This window comes from Poecile atricapillus, chromosome 2 (genome assembly GCF_030490865.1).
Source record: "Poecile atricapillus isolate bPoeAtr1 chromosome 2, bPoeAtr1.hap1, whole genome shotgun sequence".
NCBI classification, from domain to species: Eukaryota; Metazoa; Chordata; class Aves; order Passeriformes; family Paridae; genus Poecile; species Poecile atricapillus.
This window is the reverse complement of record NC_081250.1, coordinates 7,568,931-7,589,178: the sequence shown is the minus strand read 5'-3', so window position 1 is coordinate 7,589,178 and position 20,248 is coordinate 7,568,931. Positions and strand designations below refer to the sequence as shown.

The following is a 20,248-nucleotide window of genomic DNA, read 5'->3' as shown; positions in this document are numbered from 1 at the left end:
AGGTGTGTCCAGTGCCTAGCCCAAGGAAAATGCTCTCCTAATTAAAACCTCCAGTCACTTACCTACAGCCTAAAATCCTGACAAGAGCCACTGCTAAATAAACTGTCTTGCAGGATGCCTACAGCAAGGCTGGAAAAACATCCTCTAAAAAGTAATGACTGACACGCTGCACCCAACCCATTCAGTAACCTCTGTCAGGATACTGGAGGCTGCTCTGATGTTTTCTAATTAAAACAGCATCCAAGTACTTCCAAAGTGGGCAAAAGCTATTTGCCATTTAAGTACAAAGGCAGAAGATTAGCCTAAATCCCCACAAGGGGCATCAGCAGCTCAGTCTTCACTGCTTCCTTTCACATGATGCTCCCTCCCCACGAGGAAGGAGCGCTCCCACGATGCTGGGGGTCACAGCTGGCAGGAATCACTGCAGCTCAAAAGGGACACAAAACCAGAATGCATGACTCAACTGGCTTCTCAGGCCAGGTCTAAACAACAGCTATAAATTGTTGTTTATAGAGGAAATCAGATGACTGAGCTGCTCTTCAGCACTAAATGACAACACATTTCTTTATCCTGATTTTTGTTGAACATTACAAGAACGTTGCACTTTTTGAGCAATGAGCTTTGAGCTTTTCAGAAACCTGAGCTAAACTGCTGTGTGGGAGAAATTACAGGAAAAACCAGTAATTGGGAAGCCTAATTACAAGGTAATGTGGTGCTCATGAGCAGAACTGCTAAACAATTAGGGTCTAGACTAACGAGTAGCCACCTGTCAGCTGGGAGAGGGCTGACGAAAGGCGGGCACAGGACACTCCTGACAGGCTATGGAGGAGGATATGAAAATAAGGAAATGTTCAAATACTATATTTAAGATACACAGTATGAAAAGAGCCACTGATTGGAGCTCATATACTTCTTAAATATATGGACAATATAATTGTAGTTGTACAGGAAAGGGAAGTTCAGCACAGAGTGAGAGGCATGGAGCGATGAGGAGAAGAGTACAGGAGGTGTGGGATGAATGGGGCTGGAACAGAGACACAGATTATTTCCACTTGGACTCCTGGATAGGGGGGTGCCAATTAATCACCAGCAGAACCCCAAACTTCCTGTACTTCACTGCTTTACACCTACTATTGTATAACATACGTGCCATGCTGTCAGGAAAAATGAAACCTTCGCAACAAAGTCAGCATTTACTCACACTACAGGAAAACCTAACAAATAGCAGTGGATACAGAAAGAAGCTCTGGAGCAATCCATTCTAGTCAAAGAATCACAGACTCACAGAATGGCCTGGGTTAGAAGACATCTGAAATTCAGCCAGTTCCAATCCCTGCCATGGGCAGGGACAGCTTCCACTGTCCCAGGCTGCTCAGAGCCCCATCCAGCCTGGCCTTGAGCACTTCCAGGGATCCAGGGGCATCCACAGCTTCTCTAGGCATCCTGTTCCAGTGCCTCACCACCCTGACAGTAAAGAATTTATTCCTAATAGCCAGTCTAAACCTGCTGTCAGTCAGTTTGAAGCCAATCCCCCTTGGCCTGTCACTTTGTGCTCCTCTCTGGATCACTCTTAACAGAGCCAAAGACAACAGCGGTCAGGGCAGAAGAAGGCAGATGCTAATTAAACAGAGTTTTCTTTCCTCTCCCTAAAACAGTGCCTAAAAATGCAAACTGAAATTTGAATTTACAGCAGCATCACAGAAATTGTAAAATGTTCAAATTTACAACTTTGCCACACCTCTCACTTTGTGCAAGTAAATTTAATTGCAATTCCAATTTAAAAAAATGTAAATATATCCACAAATGAGTCAAAAGTTGCAACTGAAAGCTGAGACAAAGCCTGTAATCTTTACACTGGGAGTGTATTTATGTCAGCTTTGAGACTGCTTCTTTTCTTTTTTGCTAGGTCCTTTAAAATCAATAGAATGACACAAAGCTATTGAGTGAGGAATATGTTGTTTTTCCACATGCCCACTGAGAATCAAGAAAATAATAAAGTATGAGCTCACTGCATCAATTTTGTGGAATTTTCAGCATACTTTTAAGTGTGACCTTGAATATAAATATTTTCTTTGTTAAAACACTTGCTCTAAGACTCACTCTAGATAAAGGAAAAACCTTCCTCATTCAGTGTTTGAATCATCCCCTTGCTTACTGGGAAGAACACAGATATTTTACTGACTGAATTATTTTGGCTGCAAATCCCTCAGATGATTAAAATACTCCTAAACATGCAGCATGCTTCATCTCTGGCCACTAGCCTCTTGTCTTCTGCAATAATGTAGAGGGAAAGGAAGGAAACAGAGCTCTGATGAGACAGGAGGACCGAATTTTGCAGAGCTTTGAATGACTGTGATATTTTCTGTATGATTCACAGGAGAAGAAGGGAAAGGGCACACAACAGTTACCCATTTATTTTATATTTATATACTTCTATTTTAACAACTGTGTGGATCCTCACAATGCATCAGCTAGGCTTGTAAGCTGTCATCCAATTGTAATATGCTATTCCCAAATATGCCATTTTTTCTTTTGCTAAGGCATTCCAGCAGTCTTGTTACACTAAGTTAATTAGTTTGGCTTTGGCATTTTTGGAGTCTTTCATTTGCATACTGAAAAATAAGAGACCAATAACAACATGTGCTTAGGAATCTGGCTACTGGTCTTTCATTTTATTCACAATTTCATCACTTAGCCAGCTTTGAAAGCTGTGAAAAATCCAACTATAATACAGAAAAACAATTAATGTTGCAAAATGGCTCTGGGTCCTTGGATGAATGACACTGTAGATCAGCATCTTGCCCTTAAATGCTAAGTCACCCTTGGGAAAATCTGCAGGGTATCTGTTTTAATACATTTATCTATTTAAATGTATTAAAATCAGTGCCAGTGTTTGTCAATATCAAAACAAGCGAGTAACTGCTTCTAAAATTTCTGTGTATGTTTTCACAATATGTCTTTGTGTTTTGTCTCTTACAGAAACAATATTGTAGTAATTTCAGAGGAAAGACAGCACTGGAGTCAGTAAGGGTACATGAGAGGACAGAGATGGATTTTAAAATACTCAAGATCAGAATCCTAATAAAAGTTTATATGACTTTAGTATTTGACCATAATTGAAAGAGCAAAGGAAATGCTGTTCTTTCACAGCAGACTGCAGTTGTGGAGAACAAGCCTTATGTCCACATAGAGTGGTACTCATCAGTGAGGGGATATTATACCAGGTCTGTGGCAATAATTTATTCTCTATTCCTGCAAAAGTTTAGTTAATTGTTTGGAATTCCTCCACTATGCTCTATTTGATATACTCCAGCAAATAAAGAAAATAGCAGTCAAAGTCTCAATAAAACACATTTTCCTTCAATACAGCCATCAGGATATCTGTGTTTAAAGGAAAAGGATGCTAGAAAAAAAAAATCCTGAACTGCAATGCAGCTATTTCCATCATCATCATTCCCAGAAAGTGGTTGTAGGAAGCACCATTCCCATGGAGAGCAGAACTTGGAAACAGCTCCTGCACTCTGGCAGGTGTGTTTGTGAAGGTGTTTATTGTCTGCAACAGCTTTCCCCTCTATTTGAGTGGGTGGCAGCACTTGCAGCTGGGGAATGTGTTAATTCAGCACTACCCTTTAACACTCTCTCTTTTCATTACAGGTATTAAAATTGTTCCCAATGGGCACAGCAGACAAGGAAGGCTAAACACGAGGAAGGACTTGATCCAGCTCCCCATTAAATTCAAAAGAAAAGCTAATAACTTCCATGATAATAGGAGTTGGACTGGAACTCAATTGAACAGCACACCACAAATCATTTTATTCTCGCCAAAGCTTGTTCTGACTGTGGCAATTTCCAGTGAGAGCTGGAATCTACATCCCCCAAAGTAGCTCCACTCCAGCAAACCCAACGTGCATTAATTCCAGTATTACTTGGTTTTCCCTTGGCTGGAAAATGTAAGGCAGCAGAGGATGAAAAGAGCACATGGCTTGTGTGCAAGCCCCAGCCCAGATGCTGCTGGACCATTGTTTGCCTGTTGTTTAGCATTACTTCACCTCTCTGCCAGCAGAAAAACAGATTTGATGTTTTGTTTATGGTAAAATAATCACTGCTGTTGCTCCATCCACGTCTTCCAACCATGTGTTACATCACTCACTAAGTCTTGGATGCTCTTGGAGAAAAAGTCTGTAGTTTTCCATGTCTATCTATGAGCCCACTGGGCAGCCCTAGATAAAAAGTTAGAACAGTGGTGTTTGTGTGTTTAACAGGAGAAAAACTGGAACAGGAATTTGAAGGTTGAAAATAGGAATTTGAGGGCATGATTCTGGGCAAACAGCTCTCACTGCAGGAGCTAGGAGGTGGACAAGGTGATCCCCAGAGGTCCCTTCCAACCCCAAACAGTCCTTGATCCTGTAATTTCAGGAGCAACATAAGGAACTGGAGGAATTAAAAATGACATAAAAAAGGCAATGGCCAGGGAGAAAGGAAGCAAAGCAAAGATACTACAAAGTGCTCAGAACTCACCAGTTATCCATTTAGCCTCTGGGTCATGAATCTTAAAATCATCACTGAAGAGATCTTCCACTGTTATCTTCTTCTTCTGAGACAAGCTGTTATCTTCAACTGTAAAACATTCAAAAATAAACTAACATTAATTCAACTTTGAGATGTATCTGAAAGCAGAGAAACTGTGAATAGTGATATATCTCATTTGGAAACAGCCCACATTAAGCTTTGTGTCACACAGAAATCCCTTCCCAATGTCAGTGTTATAAAAGGACCACCTAATGGTTCACTAACAAAACCCTCCTTGCTATACGTGCCTGGTCTTAACTACAAACAGACCAAGAAATGCTCCAAACCACACACTATTTTAGCAAGTATTTTATTTTAAATTGATTTTTTAAATTTATTTTATTTATTTATTTTTATTTTAAATTTTATTTAGAGTATTTAATACCTTAAATAATTTAAATACTTAAATAAGTACCATATAAATGAAATATTTTAAAATACTTTTAAAAACCATTAGAAGTGGCTAATATTTTACTGTTTATATTTTCATTTCCTTACAAATTTTAACATAAAACCATAGCTGGAAAGGTGTTTGACCTTATAAGGGCTCATACAGATTACTTCCAAAATTCACAAAAGATATTCCATGGCAATCAGACATTTGGTTGCAGAAATATTTTTGAAAAGTCTATACGACATAACCCTTAATCCTTAGGTGTTGCATAGCTGGCCCATACTAATTTTAGTTTTCAGTGAAAGGATGTAGGGTTTCATTTGTAAACATGGCAATATCAAAGCTGAAAATTTTAGAGAAAAACCAACAACTTTGAATACCCAAAAATTTTGATTAATATGTTCCCTCTTTCCTTTCCTCCCATCAACTGTAATTTTTTTTTGTTGTTTTGACAAGCAGTCACCCTCTATGAAAAATTTGTTGACAACATTCAATTTTTTGATGAAATAATATTTTCATGGAAACCTTTCAGTCAGCTTTAAGTACATTTGCTCTTTTAAAGAAAAGAGGAGGCCACATTCTGGGTATTTCCACAGCAGGAATGTGTGTTTCAGCATCTTTCCTCATGACAGTATCCTCATGCCTGAGGTTTATTGGCAGCCTCAGATATCTTTAATATTGTTTAGTGCTAAACTTACACTGCACATTTATGATTAGAAAAGTGGAATCAGACCCTGAAGGTACTAATTTGTGGAAAAAGTCTTCTTTGCTGTACTAAATTCAAGGCCCTGAGCTACCTGAGATGACAGAAAAATACCTATCAACAGTGTTTTGTTCCACTAAAAGGTGTTTCAGAACAAACTTTCACTTTTACCAAATTAAATTATATTCTTCAACGTTCATATTTTTCCCTAGTCTGGCTGAGACTTCAACCACACTGTTCACTGTGGATTCCAAATACCAGAACCCATTAATACAAGGCCTCAGCCAAATCCCTCTGTGTGACAGCGCTATGCCAAGTTATTCTGCATAATTTTATTTATTAAAATGGAAAATATAGGTGACAAGGACCCCAGGAAATCATTACAATTAATTTCACCGTGGTGCAAGTCCTCAGAACCGGATACCCAGGGAGGTCAGGTGGGGCAGGAGCCCCCACACAGCCCTAGGGCTTGTGCCTGCTCCAGGAGATGCTTCCCAAATGCCCTCTGGAAGAGCACAGGCACCCTCTTCTCCCCATGAGGGCACAGGGACAGGCACAAGCAAACCTCTGTGCTGGAGACTTGGGAAGAAGCAGGGTGGGAAGCTCTTCCTATTCCTCCTTTTTGTGCAGCATGGGGACAGCCATTTGGGAGCTGCACCATCTCTGGTCCTGCACAGCACTGCAGCTCCTGCTGAGGAACAGCAGGAACAGACAGAGGCAGCACCTGGACCTTGCACACTTAGGAACCTCTGTGAGGGACGAGGTGACATTCCCTTCCTGCCCCCTGCCTTGGGCTGTAAGAGCTGCAAGAAGTCCTCGGCTGGGCCATGGACTAAATTCACCTCAGCCACAGAGCTGGGGGAAAAACACAGAAACTAAATAATAAATCCACCAGTGAATTTCAGTAATACAAAAAAAAAATATTTACTGACCTCTCCCCTAATAGGCAGGTAGGTCAGAGAGCTTTTTAAGAACATCTGCTCCATTTCTCTGGCCCTAATGGAGACATTTATGGAGGAAGAAATGTGGGATCTCAGGCAAGCCACTCTGTCCTGAGCAGATTCTAAGTGTGCCTCAGGGTGTCTAAAGCAGCAGTGGACAGGTTGTGCTGTCTACATCAGCTGCAGGGACCTGGAGGCCACTTTGGGCTCATGGAAGGACAGGACTAAGCATGTGCCACCTTTTTTTTTTTTCTGCATTCACATCCCCCTGCCCAGCAGATCCAGATGGCAGCGTGGCAGCCATGCACAGGGACTTGAGATCTGAGTGCCAAGTCACAAACCCAGCATCCAAACATCACAGCTCTGTGCTGAGGCAGAAATCGTGTCCATATTGGTTCTGATTCAATTTTAGAGGTGTGTCAGGAGCCCTGTGTTTGGGTTCATCTGCCTGCTCTTCCTCCTTGCAGTCAGTGCACCCAAACAAACCTGGGCTGAGCTGTTCACATGGCTCTCCAGAACACAAAACCAACAAAGATCCTCCACAAATCCAGAAAACTCAAAGAGGAGCAAGGAGCTGGCCTCACTGTCTGTTTTGCTTCTTCTCTTTCAAGCTTTTTCTCAACTCCAGCCACGCTCAGAGGCTGCTTGATAGGTCAGAAGGGCACCTTTGGGTGCCCCCCTTGCTCTCCATCACGGCTGGTGCTCAGCTGGTGTCAGAAGCTTTCCTCACACTCCTCCTGGCCTGTTGTGCACTGCATGTGAGGGACAGTCCCTATCTCTCTGTGGGGGCACACCAGGAGCTCCTCTCCCACCTCAGCATACCTACTTGATCCCTGGGCAGACCTAACCCCTCTTTTTCCCCAAAAAAGTACCAAAAGGCAGTGGCCAGACAAGGCAAGCAGCCTTTCTCCCTTCTGCAATATCCCACCTGTTTGTAACGGTGTAAAATATACATTTATATGTAACTATGGCTAATAAATTGCTCTCCTGCACAGCTGGTCAAAGGATAGTGCCTTGCCCTGAGTATCACAGGAGCTACAAAGCTTTCTAGGCAATGCCTCTGACTGTCAGCAGCATGCTGGGAATTAATGCTATGCACTGGTAATAGTCATGCATTTGATGCAACTTATGACTACCAAAATGACTAGCTCAGTACCACTTCTGAGAAATGTTTCTTATGGATTTTGCAAAAATTTTAATATGGATTGGGGTGTACTTTCTTTTTTTTTTCAGCTAAAAGGTCAGATTTGAAAGGAGCAAATGTGATGTATATCTCCAGAAAGCTTTAAATATCAGGAACAGATGTATGAAAAATCAGCCTCTTCCTAAGCACAATGTCTAATGGAATTTGGGAAGGCCTTATTTTATTCAAAATTTCTGTAGGACTGAATCCTCATTTCAGCTTATATATATATATATAAAACCAGAAAAATATATATTAAAATATAAATAACATATATAAATAGAGATATTTATATAAATAGATAATTATAAAATAATTAATAAATAAAATAAAATAATAAATAAAATATATAAATATATAAATTAATAAAATTTAAATAATATGTCTATGATATATATTTATATACATATAAATACCCAAACAATGGATTGGGACCTGCACAGGTGCCACATGCTGTGACAAGTGATGAGCTGCCAGTTAAGAAAGGCTCAGGACAACACTGTTATAATTTGTATAAATAATTTGACGTTTTTCAAAGGTGCCTGAAATTGCAGGATTCACACACCATGAAACTGGAGAAGCTCAGCACAGGCAATGGTGTAGGTGTGGTGCCCCATAGTGTAATTAAATGTAAACTTCCACTAATTACTGCTTCTTTTGAGAATGCTGGTCATCAAAGAATATACAAATCATAGAAATGTTGAGATGTTTTTAGGATTCTATAAAATAAGACATAAACATTAGCTAGTAATAGCTCACTGCCACTTTAATTACCTGTCAGTGCCTTAATTATTTATTAAAAAATGTTTAATTACCTTATCAGTGCCTGCTGAATGCCATGTCCACTGCTCCCAGTTTTTGTGCTGATCTTGGAACAGGGTGAGTGACCTGCCCCTGAGAAACCCAAACCAGTAGGGATTTCAGCCCTTCTGAATCCAGAGTTAAAACCTTTAAAGGTTTGGGCTGATTTGAAAAATAATGTGGAAGAGACATACAAATCCTCCTTTTCCCCAATTATTAAATACCTTAATCATCATCTGCCCTGCTAAGCAAATCTTCCCCACTTCCCACTTTACCTGTTGCTCTTGATATTTCAGGAGACCTCCTGAGAGATGACCCAGGCTCTCCAGTATTAGACCAGGTTATGGGTCCAGGTAATCACTTTTCATGTCTGAGCATGGAGTATATGCCTGCATGCTGCACTCTACCCCATATATGTCCAAAATCTGTCTGGAATCAGGCAGTGAATGATATTCAGCACTGGTCTGAAAGCATCTCTCCCCTTTATGCCTTGGTACTGCACTGCAAAACAGGCCTACATCCAGCACCAAAATACTGAGAGAAAAATGGTTTCCCAGACAGGAAGAGGACTGAGACAGGAAAAAGATTCAGAGGTAAAATGCAAAAGGTTATTTGTACTGGTGTGACAGCATCAGGCTGGACTCCAACAATATCATTAGAAGGAAGAATTAAAAACATTTGAATATCCTCAAGTACTACAGCCCATGCCAGACTGCATCACCCGCTTTGAGGCTTTTGCAGTGGAGGTTTTGTTTGGTTGTTTTGTTTATTTCCTGATGTCATTCATACCTGGCAGCTCCCCCTGAACATCCACAAAACTGCTCCACCTCCTTCCTTCACTGCGCTCCTGCCCCTTCATCACCTCTTGTTCACATATCCATCACTTAATTTTCAGTTTGACTACCAAAAGATAAACATTTCTTCTTCCAGAGAACTATTTTATGGCAGAGAAATGCAGACTCTGCCTCTCCTTTTGGACAGGCTCTTCTACCCTCCCCACTCCTACCTTGCTGGGACATGCTATGCCCAGTTGGGATTAGCAATGTGATATTTTTACGTTTGTCAAACCAGTCTCAGAGTCCCACTTAGCCCATGGAATGAGCCTCCTGATCCATTCTGTCATAGCCCAACCTCATAACAAGTTCCAGTGGCTTAGAAGAAGACTGAACTCAGCTGCTGCCAAGCCACAGCAGCAACCTAAACTCTGTAATTTACCCTTGGCATAGCCTCACCATGAAGCACTTTGGATCCATAATAAAAACAGGAGCAGTACTGAGCTTAGAGTTTTGTCTGTACATGTAGAACACAATTCTGAAACATCAACAGGGGAAAAAAGCAACCCAAACCCAGCTTACCAGCAGATCAGGTAATTAGAAATATCAAAAAACATGAATGGAAATTTCAGCACAGAAAATGACTTTGTATATTCCTAAATTTTAATCACAGAGACCCTCTCAGCACTGTTATCTGGAGGTGTTGCTGGGTACATAATAAAAACTGTGTGATTTATATGTGTGCATGTGTGTACACACACACCCCAAAAGGAGAATGTCTTTGTGCATGCATATAAAAAAAAAAATATATATATATATATACAAATACACTTCTGAATTTTATTTGTAACTGAATGTGAATATTTCAAGAAGGAGAAGAAGGAGGACCCTGGAAACAACAGGCCTGTTATTGACATTTCTGTGCCTGGTAAAATTATGGAGAAGATTATTCTGGGAGATACTGAAAAACACCTAAAGGAGAATTCAGCCATTGGTCACAGCCAGCAAAGCCTCAGAGTCCTGCTCATCAAACCAGATTTCATGCCATGACAGGGTAACCCACACTGTCCATCAAGGCAAGCCAGTGGATTTCATGTTTTTGGATTTTGATGGAAGTGACACCCATGGTCCCATCTAGGCAGTGCCTTAGCTTCAAGTGAACTTGTTGAGACTCAGAGGTATGGACTTAGATATCCAGGCTTTCATGTACATCTTTGAAAAGTCTGTGCTTCTGTAAAATTGCAAGCAACATTTGCATACCTAATAAGTTGTGCCTGATGTGAGTGTGGTCCACACACCATGCCCCAAAACATCCCAGTTGAACACCACTGTCCAAAGATGCTGAATCTGAACACCAGTAAAATTAATTTAATAAATGATCTTTAATTAAGTGTAACCTTAATTTAATTACATCATTATTCTGGCATGACCACATGATACTAAAATTTGCATTGAAAACTTCAGGATAACATTAAATAAACTGAATATGGTATGAAAATAAATAACTAAAATAAAATGTACTGATTGTTTCACTCATTTTCAAAGTAACTCAATGCACTCCTGTATTTCTTGGTTTGTCACTATCTCCAGTTCCTCACACGGCAGGACTGTGGGATAAGAATTTTGTCAGGGAAGATGGCCTAGACCTGCTGGACTGCATGTATTTTGCACATAATGAGCTGGAAATTTTTGCCCCATAATTTCTGTCTCATTTTTCTGCTTCACTACCCTGAGCTCTTCCACTTTGATTTCTCTCTTGCCTCCATTCTGCTCCTCAGCTCTGTGCTCTCTGTCCTGCTGCTCCCTGGATTCTACAGCTCACATGTACCCATCCAAGGAGGAGTTCCTGTTCTTCTCCTCTACATCCCTAAGCAGGGGACCTTTGCCTCCCCCTGTGTTTTGTAGCTCCTCACCCTTTCTGACACTGAATTCTTTTTTCTTTGTGTGTCTCTCGTTTTGTTTGTCTTTTCATATTCAGCTCACAGTCTTGTCAGTGCTGCAAAGGCGTTTTATTTCTACTCCCTAAGTAGGCCTGGAAATTTACAGGGCTGTATAAATACATAATAATCAATAATCATAATGACACCACATTAAAATTCAAGCCTACAACATCAGCAGCTACTGTAAAAGAAGTAATTTACAGAGGTTATGTGCTCAGAACTTTCCTGAAACTTGGTAAGGGGATTAACTTGAAGAATTCCTTATTGAAAAGTTACTAATTATTTGCTGTGGGTGAGTACTGTCTGGTATATCATTATCTGAAATTTGAAAACACTGTGATCTCAACTAAAAATCAATCCAGTGAATGGGATGGGATTTAGGTGCCAAGGCATAGGCATCCAATGCCATTTCCAATGGTCCAGGATATGACACTCAACTGGCAACTACTGCTCCACGTGGACATGAATTTCAGGACTTCTGTGCCCTCACTGACTGCCCTATGTGGGTTCCTCTCCTACCCTGGCACATCTAAAATGATGTTCTCCATCCATGTTTAGGCAATCGAGTTCCAGACTTGTGCCCTCAGGTCAGCAGCTCTGATCTCTGAACTGAAATGTAAAACCTTAAAACAATCTACCTAAGAATGGCCTTGAACTCAGCATCACATTGAGATAAAGTGAGGAAGGAGGATTCCTTTGATCTCGACTTTGCAGTTAGTTTGTAATCCCTTTACTCTCAGAAGTGTAAAATTATAGAAGAAAAACAGACTGGAAGTGAGTTAAAAGTTATAAATACCTGGTGTCAGGAGTATGACAGAGGTGACAATCAGCGAGCAGATAACGAGAATAACAAGTAAGGCAATTGCAATTCCTTTCCAGTTTCTTTGAGGAGGATTACTCCCCACCAGCTCCTAGAAACATCAAAAGAAGATGAACATTTAGAAAAGGGCACTTAGATAAAGAAACAAGCAGAGAATCCAGACAGCAATGTACGTCCACAGAACTGCAGCCTGCGACCACAGTGGGTGAGACCCTTGAGCCAAAACCAGTTCACACTGTTATAGCTCATGGTGGCATTAATTGAATTCATCCCAAATAATTACACAGCAAATAAATGCAATGAACTCACAGGTGGCTCAGCAGTAGAACCTACACTCCCCATCACCTCCTGGCACACAAGCACCAGCCTCCATCCCAGCACTCATCCAAACTCACTCATCAACACCCATTTCCTACCAACCCTCATTAAGTCTGGAAATGAGGAGCTTTACAGTAACCTTCAAGAGACTTTCATAATAAGATGTCAGAGAAGCATACAGGAAGATAAATAATTCACAGGGGCATGCATAGAGATAAAAATCAATAAGGATATCCCCCTGGTAAACTTTCCTGCCTTCCCAGAAAACATGACATCTCCTCAGGGCATACTACTTGCACTCCTAGGCTGGTAGGTCTGAGGAATTGAAGACAGGTTTCTTGTCTAGCATATACATTAAATTTAATCACATCCTTAAAACTTCAGAATAAAGCTCCATCACCACTCACTGATTAGCTCTGACTGCACTGAGGTTGCACCATATGTTCTGCCTACGATGTATACAGCACCCCTGCTCTCAGGACTGAGGTTTTTATGAAGCGCCGTGTTGGCATTCCCAAGATCTTAAAAATTTATTGCACTTTCATGTGTTTTGCTGGATTCCTCTTAGCATTTTGCACTATATGTGATTTCATGCAAGCATTGAAGCACCCACAGGAGCTGTATGAAATATTAGTGCACTTTTCTGGGAGGCTGAATTCACTCAAGGGACCTGGTCTCACAGCCAGAACAACACTGGATGCTCCTCCTCCTTGTGAAACTCATCTATTTAGGTTTTTTGCCTCATTTCCTTTAGTATGAGGGATGGTGTGTCTAAAACAGAGCTGATGGTACTTTAAAAGACTATTTTTTTTCCATTTTAAATTTTTTATGAAAACAAAAAGCTTTCTAGTAGATTAGGTTCTTCTGTTATTCAGAGTTTGCTTTACTTCTGTTTCTTATACACAGCAGCAAAACTGGAAGAGGGAGGTCAGGCAAACCTCACAGTTTTGTTTTCAGAAGATTCCAGGAAATATTTTTCATTCTTTCCCTAGAATTTATTTTACAGAAAAAGATAATGTCTATGCTCACTTTCTATATGTTTTGGGATCTAGCCACTACAAAAGCTATAAATCTGCAATGGAAAGCCAAGTTTGAGGCATTAAACAGCTGATGCACTCCATCATTTATTCTAATTAAAGAAAAGACATGAGGCTTCTCTTCCTTCTGGCAAAGAGGAGTAGAGGTGAGCAAACCCTCCCCTCCTTCTCTACCCCTTGTTTGTACTTGGCTTTCTATTTGAAATGAAAAATAATTAGAAGGAACAAATTTATAGTTTACTATCGTTACTGGAGAAAAATTTGAAAAGTAGGTCAGGAGTTTTGAGGAATGCCATTTTTGCAACAAGAAAGAATAAATACTTCCATTTCTACAGATTATTTATCCTAAATATGAATACAAATGTTAACCAATTTAGTCCTCCAACACCACTTTTAGGAAATTGTTATTCTCAAATTTTCATGTGATGCAAAAAGGCACAAAAGACAGTCTGTGGCTTTCCAAGGGAGGGAAATTTATAAATAAGCCAGAGAAATAATGCAGGGCTTCTTATTAAGTGGCAGGAATATTCTTTCTTTCACAGCAGCATACAGGGGGGGGTCTAGAGAGAAACAGGAGAACTGTGGAGAAGCAGGTGAGAAACCCAGCCAAGCCCTGAGTGTCTTGGGACATAGGTAAAACACTGACAGTGTTACAGAACTGATGGCAACAGTTGGTCAGAAGTTTTAAAATTAAAGAAAAAATTAGCTCATGGACTTGAATAACATCTACAAACCCAGATTGTTGGAGTCTGAAATACCCCCACAATCCACTCAACACCAGATATAGTTCAAGAGCTTCATAACATCTTGCATTAAGTGTGATTTCCCCATCCATGAGTCCCAGTGTGATAGAAATGCACACACATACTTGAGTGTTCAGGACAGCTGTACTTGCACTGAATCCATTATCAAGTCAATCCCATTAATTCTCCAGGCATTCAATCAATATTTGAACAAAATCTCAACAAAAAGAAGGCTGTGAATGTCTGGCGTATCAAGAGGAGGAAAACTATTCATAAGCAAAATATTGGGGTTTAATACACTGCAAGGAATTAGAAAAGAACATTTTCACTTTCTTTTCAAAATTCCGCCAGGAAATTTCCCTTGGTAAAAGATAAGGAGAGATAAATGACTTTTCAAAGAAAAACAAACAGCTTCATTCAGGACAGGTTTGGAAAGCTGTTCTTTTGTTCTCAGTCACTTGAAGCCTCTTCTGATGGAATCACTTACAGCAAAACTGCAGACACACCACACCATATTCATGGCAGCACTGCCACCTCCAATTCCTGTCTGGATTTCTGTTCATTCCAGAGGGATGCTGCTCTGTCACTGTGACCATCTTTTACCTCCAGGGGATTACAGCCCCACCAGCCTGTGTTACCCCCTGCCCTTGGCAGCAAACCCCCACCCTTCACTGGGGCTTCCCACCAGCATCAGCTGCGTGTTCACACTGCCCAGGGGAGCCTCTGTGCTGGGGACTGAAGCCAGGAAAGTGTTTAACTCAGCCCTAGGCAGGTACAGATTCAAGCACATAAATGATGTTCTTGAAGTGGCAGCTCAAGGGGTGAGTTTCTGGCACAGAGCTCAAAGCTGGAATTTGCCTGTTCCTGAGAGACCCAGAGACAGACATGGAGACCTAAACCCACCAGCAGGCAGATGCCCTTTGTGTTAATCCTAAAGACACCAAATTTGGGTTTCATTCTGAAATCTGAGCATATGGCACAAAGGGAAATACACCAAGCACATATGGTTTCTGCTCTGATGAAAAGAACATGAAAGAAAACATTGAAGTCGCTCATCAGGAGGAACCACCTCCTCTCTGCCTCACATGAAGCACAAACACAACATCCTCATGACCTCTGCAAGCAAGCTAAAGCCCTTCAGCCTGCTTTTCTCCTTCTCCTTTGCTGCTTGTTTTTCACCTCCTTCTTCATATTCCATGAAAACTAAATTGATTTTGGATTTGGAAAGTAAACCAGATGTTTCCAGGTTTTTACATAAGCACACTTCATTGATGCTGCATATTAAAAACTGCAAATGCTATCACTTACATCTTCATTTGTAATTGAAAAACGTCACTAGCCACCTGTGAAGTTGATTTTGGAACCATTAATCTAGACATCTACAGTATTTTAAGACTCTAAAATACAGATCTATAGTGACATATTTTCATGCCTGTGAAAGAATCACTGTGTTGACATGTTATGGATGAAGGCTGGATGTGCTCCAACCCAAGATGCTGTCAACAAAATTATTTCTGGCATGTTTATTTGAAACCTGCCAAAAGCCTGCCAGCACAGTGGTCATATTACAGTAATATAATAGCTTCTTAAAACAACTCATCAAGCACCACTTCTTTCTTCTTTTTTTAATAACCATGTCTATATGGCTGAAGGACAATAAAGACATCACTTGTCAAGTATAGGTATTATTTAATAAAACTTCTACATCCTGGATCAAAAATCTTTGAAGTATCAGCAGTGAGACAGTCATGGCTGGCCTCTTAGTCTTTTTCAACACTGAGCTGCCACTTTTGTGCAATAACAATAAATCCCAGGTGTGATGTATGAAATCTATACATTCCTTATACAGGTGCTGAATTTAGAGGTTCCTTGCAGAAGCAGGTGACGCTGGGCCATGGAGACTGAGCTCTGGACTCAGTTACTCTGGTGTAAATCTGAAGCAAAAGATGAAAGAAAATCCAATAAATTAATGGTATGTAATAAAAGCAGGTGCAAGATGTTTTGTTGGCCTCAGAGGTGGCAGGATGGGGATTTATAGCAGTAATTTTGTAGTTTCCATACTCACTACTCTTGCAAGCTCTGTTTCTTGCTTCTTTTTGATTTATTTTTAATTTTTGACCTTAGATATTACACTTACAAACACAGCAAAGGAAAAATTCTTCTAACAAGCTTGTTAACACTATTAATTGAAAAATGTGTATTATACCTTTTACTCATGCCACCTGGTTCTGAATTAGGACTTCTGCCTGATGAGATGTGGGTGAGTGTGGTGTCTCTGATAACTCAGCTTACCAAGTCCAGAATGTGGCACAGAATAAAAAGGTACAGGAGCACTGCTGTCCAAGACAAAACTCCTGTGAAGTTCAGTGGAAAAATAATCTTGCTGCTAATTAGTTCTTTATAATACAAAATTGCAGCAAATTATACCTGCTGAACAGTACAACAAATGAGCTGAGGAGTGGGTAACCCATACAGTTATTAGATTATTAACCTTATGTTGCAAAAAAGGAACCTCTAATTGCAATGATAATGGCAGTAAACTAGATGAATTGCAGTGGTTACAGCAGGAGGTTCACTGGGACTCCTGGTTATTCTGCTGATTGATACTGCATTACTATCTCATCACAATCCTCCTGCCTGGGTCCTCCACTGCTCCCCTGCCTTAAACCTAGGATGGAGGTTCCTCATGAGCAGGAATCGTTTTTGATACCCTGCTTGGCACAGAGGAAACCTCAGTCACTACAGAATTTAGGAAGTATCATAGCACAGATAAACAATAATAAGCATGTAACTGCATCGTTCTCACCTCTGAAGTCAAGCTGAGTTCCTTTTGCTTGGGGGTATTTTATTTATTTTCTTTCCTTTCCTTCTCCTCCCTACTTGCCTCTCTGCCCTCTGCTGCTGCAGACCACCCTGAGCTGTGCTCCAGCTGGAGTGTGATGCTGAATAACAACCAGTTTCCAGATAGACACAGGGCCTGAGCCCGAGGCTACAGCAAACTCGGTTGTTCAGGTGCTAAAGGTGACACTTCAGAGTGAGAGGAATAAAAACTTGCTCTGTTTTTGCAAATGAGGCATGCATGGCATGTACGTGGGCTTTCCTGCAAAACCCCAACAGAAATAAGAGGGATAAAACCATCTGCCTGTTGTGGTGATGAAAGACAACTATGTTATGTTTTTCTTCATCTTCTGTTGATGCTTTTACTAATAGGGAGCAATGACTTAAGTAACAGCGAACATCTTTGCTGCCTACTCCCCAGCACTGTGAGACAAACCTTTTACCCTGCACACAATGCAGCACATTCTCCTGCCCTGCACTTCTTGGAGGCTCTTTGATGAATGCCCTAAAGCCATTCTGTTTGGTTCCCTCTCCTCCCACCTCTATCTGCAAAGTGCACACGGGCAAATGTTCAGAGGCTGGGCACTGATGGGGTGTTTGAGAGTGAGGAATAGGCTGTACCCTGCAGCTCCCCATAAAGTTAAACCTTGCATGTTTTATGCTTTGGTAGAGTTTTCAGTCTCACATGTTTCTATTACAAAGCCAACAGGAGAAAATGAATGCCATCTGCATCCCACACACCTAAGTGTAGCTTTAACAGATGACAAGTCTTCCACAGTTTAGAGCAGAAGGCACCAGATCCTCAGTTAGCATTGACTGACACAGATCATTGGCTCCACTGGAGCCAAGCCAGTCTGTGTCAGCTACAAATGAAACCTGCTGCTGTCACGAACTTAAAAGAAAAATAAATCCATAAAACGATTTAAACACAGTAATATCTGGAATTCCTAACTGTTCTGGATTGCAGAAATGGATATTTAATAACTTCCCATCATTTTTATAGGCATTATGATGAAATGGTTTTGGATTACCTCCAGACCCTGCAGTACTAAAAGATTAATTTAGCATCTCTCTGTTTTGAACTGGCACTTCACATGAATTTTGTACCCAGGTTGAGTAACCACACTGCAACACCCTTCTACACCCTTACAGTGTATGTAAATAAGCAGCACTGCCATTTGAAACATTCCCAAATTATTCCTAGTGCTTAGGGACAGAATGAGTCCATGGAACTCTGAAAATAAATAAGAACCTTGGAACGTGGACTCTGAAACCCTGCCAGAAGCCTGTTCTCAAGGTGACAAAATTCAAGCTGCAAACACCATCTGGACCTGTTGCACCTCGAGTGGTTCCAGCCAAAGGCACAGTCGTGTTCTGACCACAGCCAGGAGACAAGAGATGGAAATACTGTCCCTGTGTATGGCACAGGACATATGTGACCACAGATACTTTTAGCCAAGAAATGTGTTGGCCTTGATTTAATGTCATTTTATGAATCTCCTCACTTTCCCCCCATTAGTTTGGTTCACTCTGGTGCTGTAACCCAGATGCTTTTATAGCACCTGGCATGGTGGGACTATGAATCCTCTCAGGGCCCCTTTAGCTGCTACTGTAATTCAAGCCATAATTAAAGATCCATTCCCAATACTGACAGAGCCCATAAAATCTACAGCATTTCTTTGATTTTATTTCAGTGTTTGATATAAGCACACACATTCACCTGCTAAAATGGAAGCAAATCATCTCCTGGAGTGAAATATCTGCCAGGGCCCCAGTAAAACTCGGTTTGATGCTTATGATTTTATGCCAGAGGAGTCTGTGTGTTCACCAAATCCATGAAAAGCCCAAATGCCATAGATTACATCACTGATCCCAGGACTCCTCTATGCCAGAGCACTTGCCTAGCTCCAGTTGTCCCACTGCAGTGCTCTGACAGCCTGACTCCCTCCAAGCTGAGCCACGACAGACACGAGCCCTGGGACAGTTCAGACCCATGCAGAAAGCACCTGCAAAGAGTGGTGTTGCCAAGACATGCCAGGATGGCACCTCCCTACTCTACTTATTGAACAATTATGATCTCAAGAAACAGGAAAAGAAGCTTTCCTGAAACATTTGAGAGCCTGGAAAAACAACCTCTCAACTTTTTTTATCTCCTCTAATTCTAACAAAATGGCATTCTGCTTACATTTGTAAAAAGGCAATTACAATTTTTAGTGAAATTGTATTTCAGTAAAAAAAAACCCTAAAATATCATTCAATTTATCACTCTGAAGACCAAGAAAGAATTTGTGATAAGAGAAATAGTGAGGTGTTTAATCCCCCTAGGTAGAAAGTCAGCATTAAAAATTTTGTTCAATGTTCCATTTTATAAATTCCTAGGCTTTTTTATAATTTAGTTTATAAATAATTTGTTTCTAAATGGTACAGGAAGGAAAACATGAGGCAACCAAAGTTTAATTCCTAAATAACTTGCTTGGGAGCAATGTGAGGAAGAGCTATGAAGACAGCCAAGGTTTGAGGTCAATGTGCTGCAGAGACAGGGGAAGAGGAATATGAAATCCATATGTAGAGTTGGGGGGGAGGGAAAATGTATTTTGCACAACTTATTTTCAAGCACCAGTTATTTACAGTTTTGAAAAAGACAAATTGTTTCATGCATGGATGTTTCAAAGACAATGCAATTGCATAATTTAGCATTGTACTAATATTTATATGAAAATGATAGTTATAATTTTACCTTTAAGGGATAATTTTACCTTTCATTTTCTGTTGTTTCTAGGATCATATAATTTTTGCTATGTAGGTCTCTAACACTGCAGTATTTAGCCAAGATCTTAAGTAAAATTATGGAAAGAATATTCTCTGATACAAATTTTAACTAAGTCAAACAATGGAAAAAGAAGTGGGCCTGAATTCTACACAATTCTTTTAGATAAAATAGACATTCAAAGCTGTGAGAGTAGGATCCAGAATGGAGGCTCTTCCCTCCCAGCTAAGTGGCTTTGTCCTCATCTGTACAGCCCAGAGTATTTCTTACACTCTGTCCCCTTCATCTCATCTCCTGAAAATCTCATTCCTGGTGTCACAAGTAAATACAAACCAGTAAATAAAGCCACCCAAAATCTGTTCTCTTGTCCCAGGGGTGATTGGCTGCATGCTCCTCTCACCCCAAAGCCAAACCCTTGGAG

At 40.6% G+C, this 20,248-nt stretch overlaps 1 protein-coding gene across 1 annotated transcript in view; it reads right to left on the bottom strand.

The window, feature by feature from the left end:
- Positions 1 to 20,248, bottom strand: part of DPP6 (dipeptidyl peptidase like 6) — a 404,285-nt gene that overhangs the window by 166,520 nt on the left and 217,517 nt on the right. Inside the window, exons 2-3 of the mRNA XM_058833198.1 lie at positions 12,101 to 12,215; positions 4,519 to 4,617 (exon numbers count right to left, since the gene is read on the bottom strand). Of these exons, the coding sequence (XP_058689181.1) occupies positions 4,519 to 4,617; positions 12,101 to 12,215 (214 nt within the window). The remainder of the gene's footprint in view (positions 1 to 4,518; positions 4,618 to 12,100; positions 12,216 to 20,248) is intronic.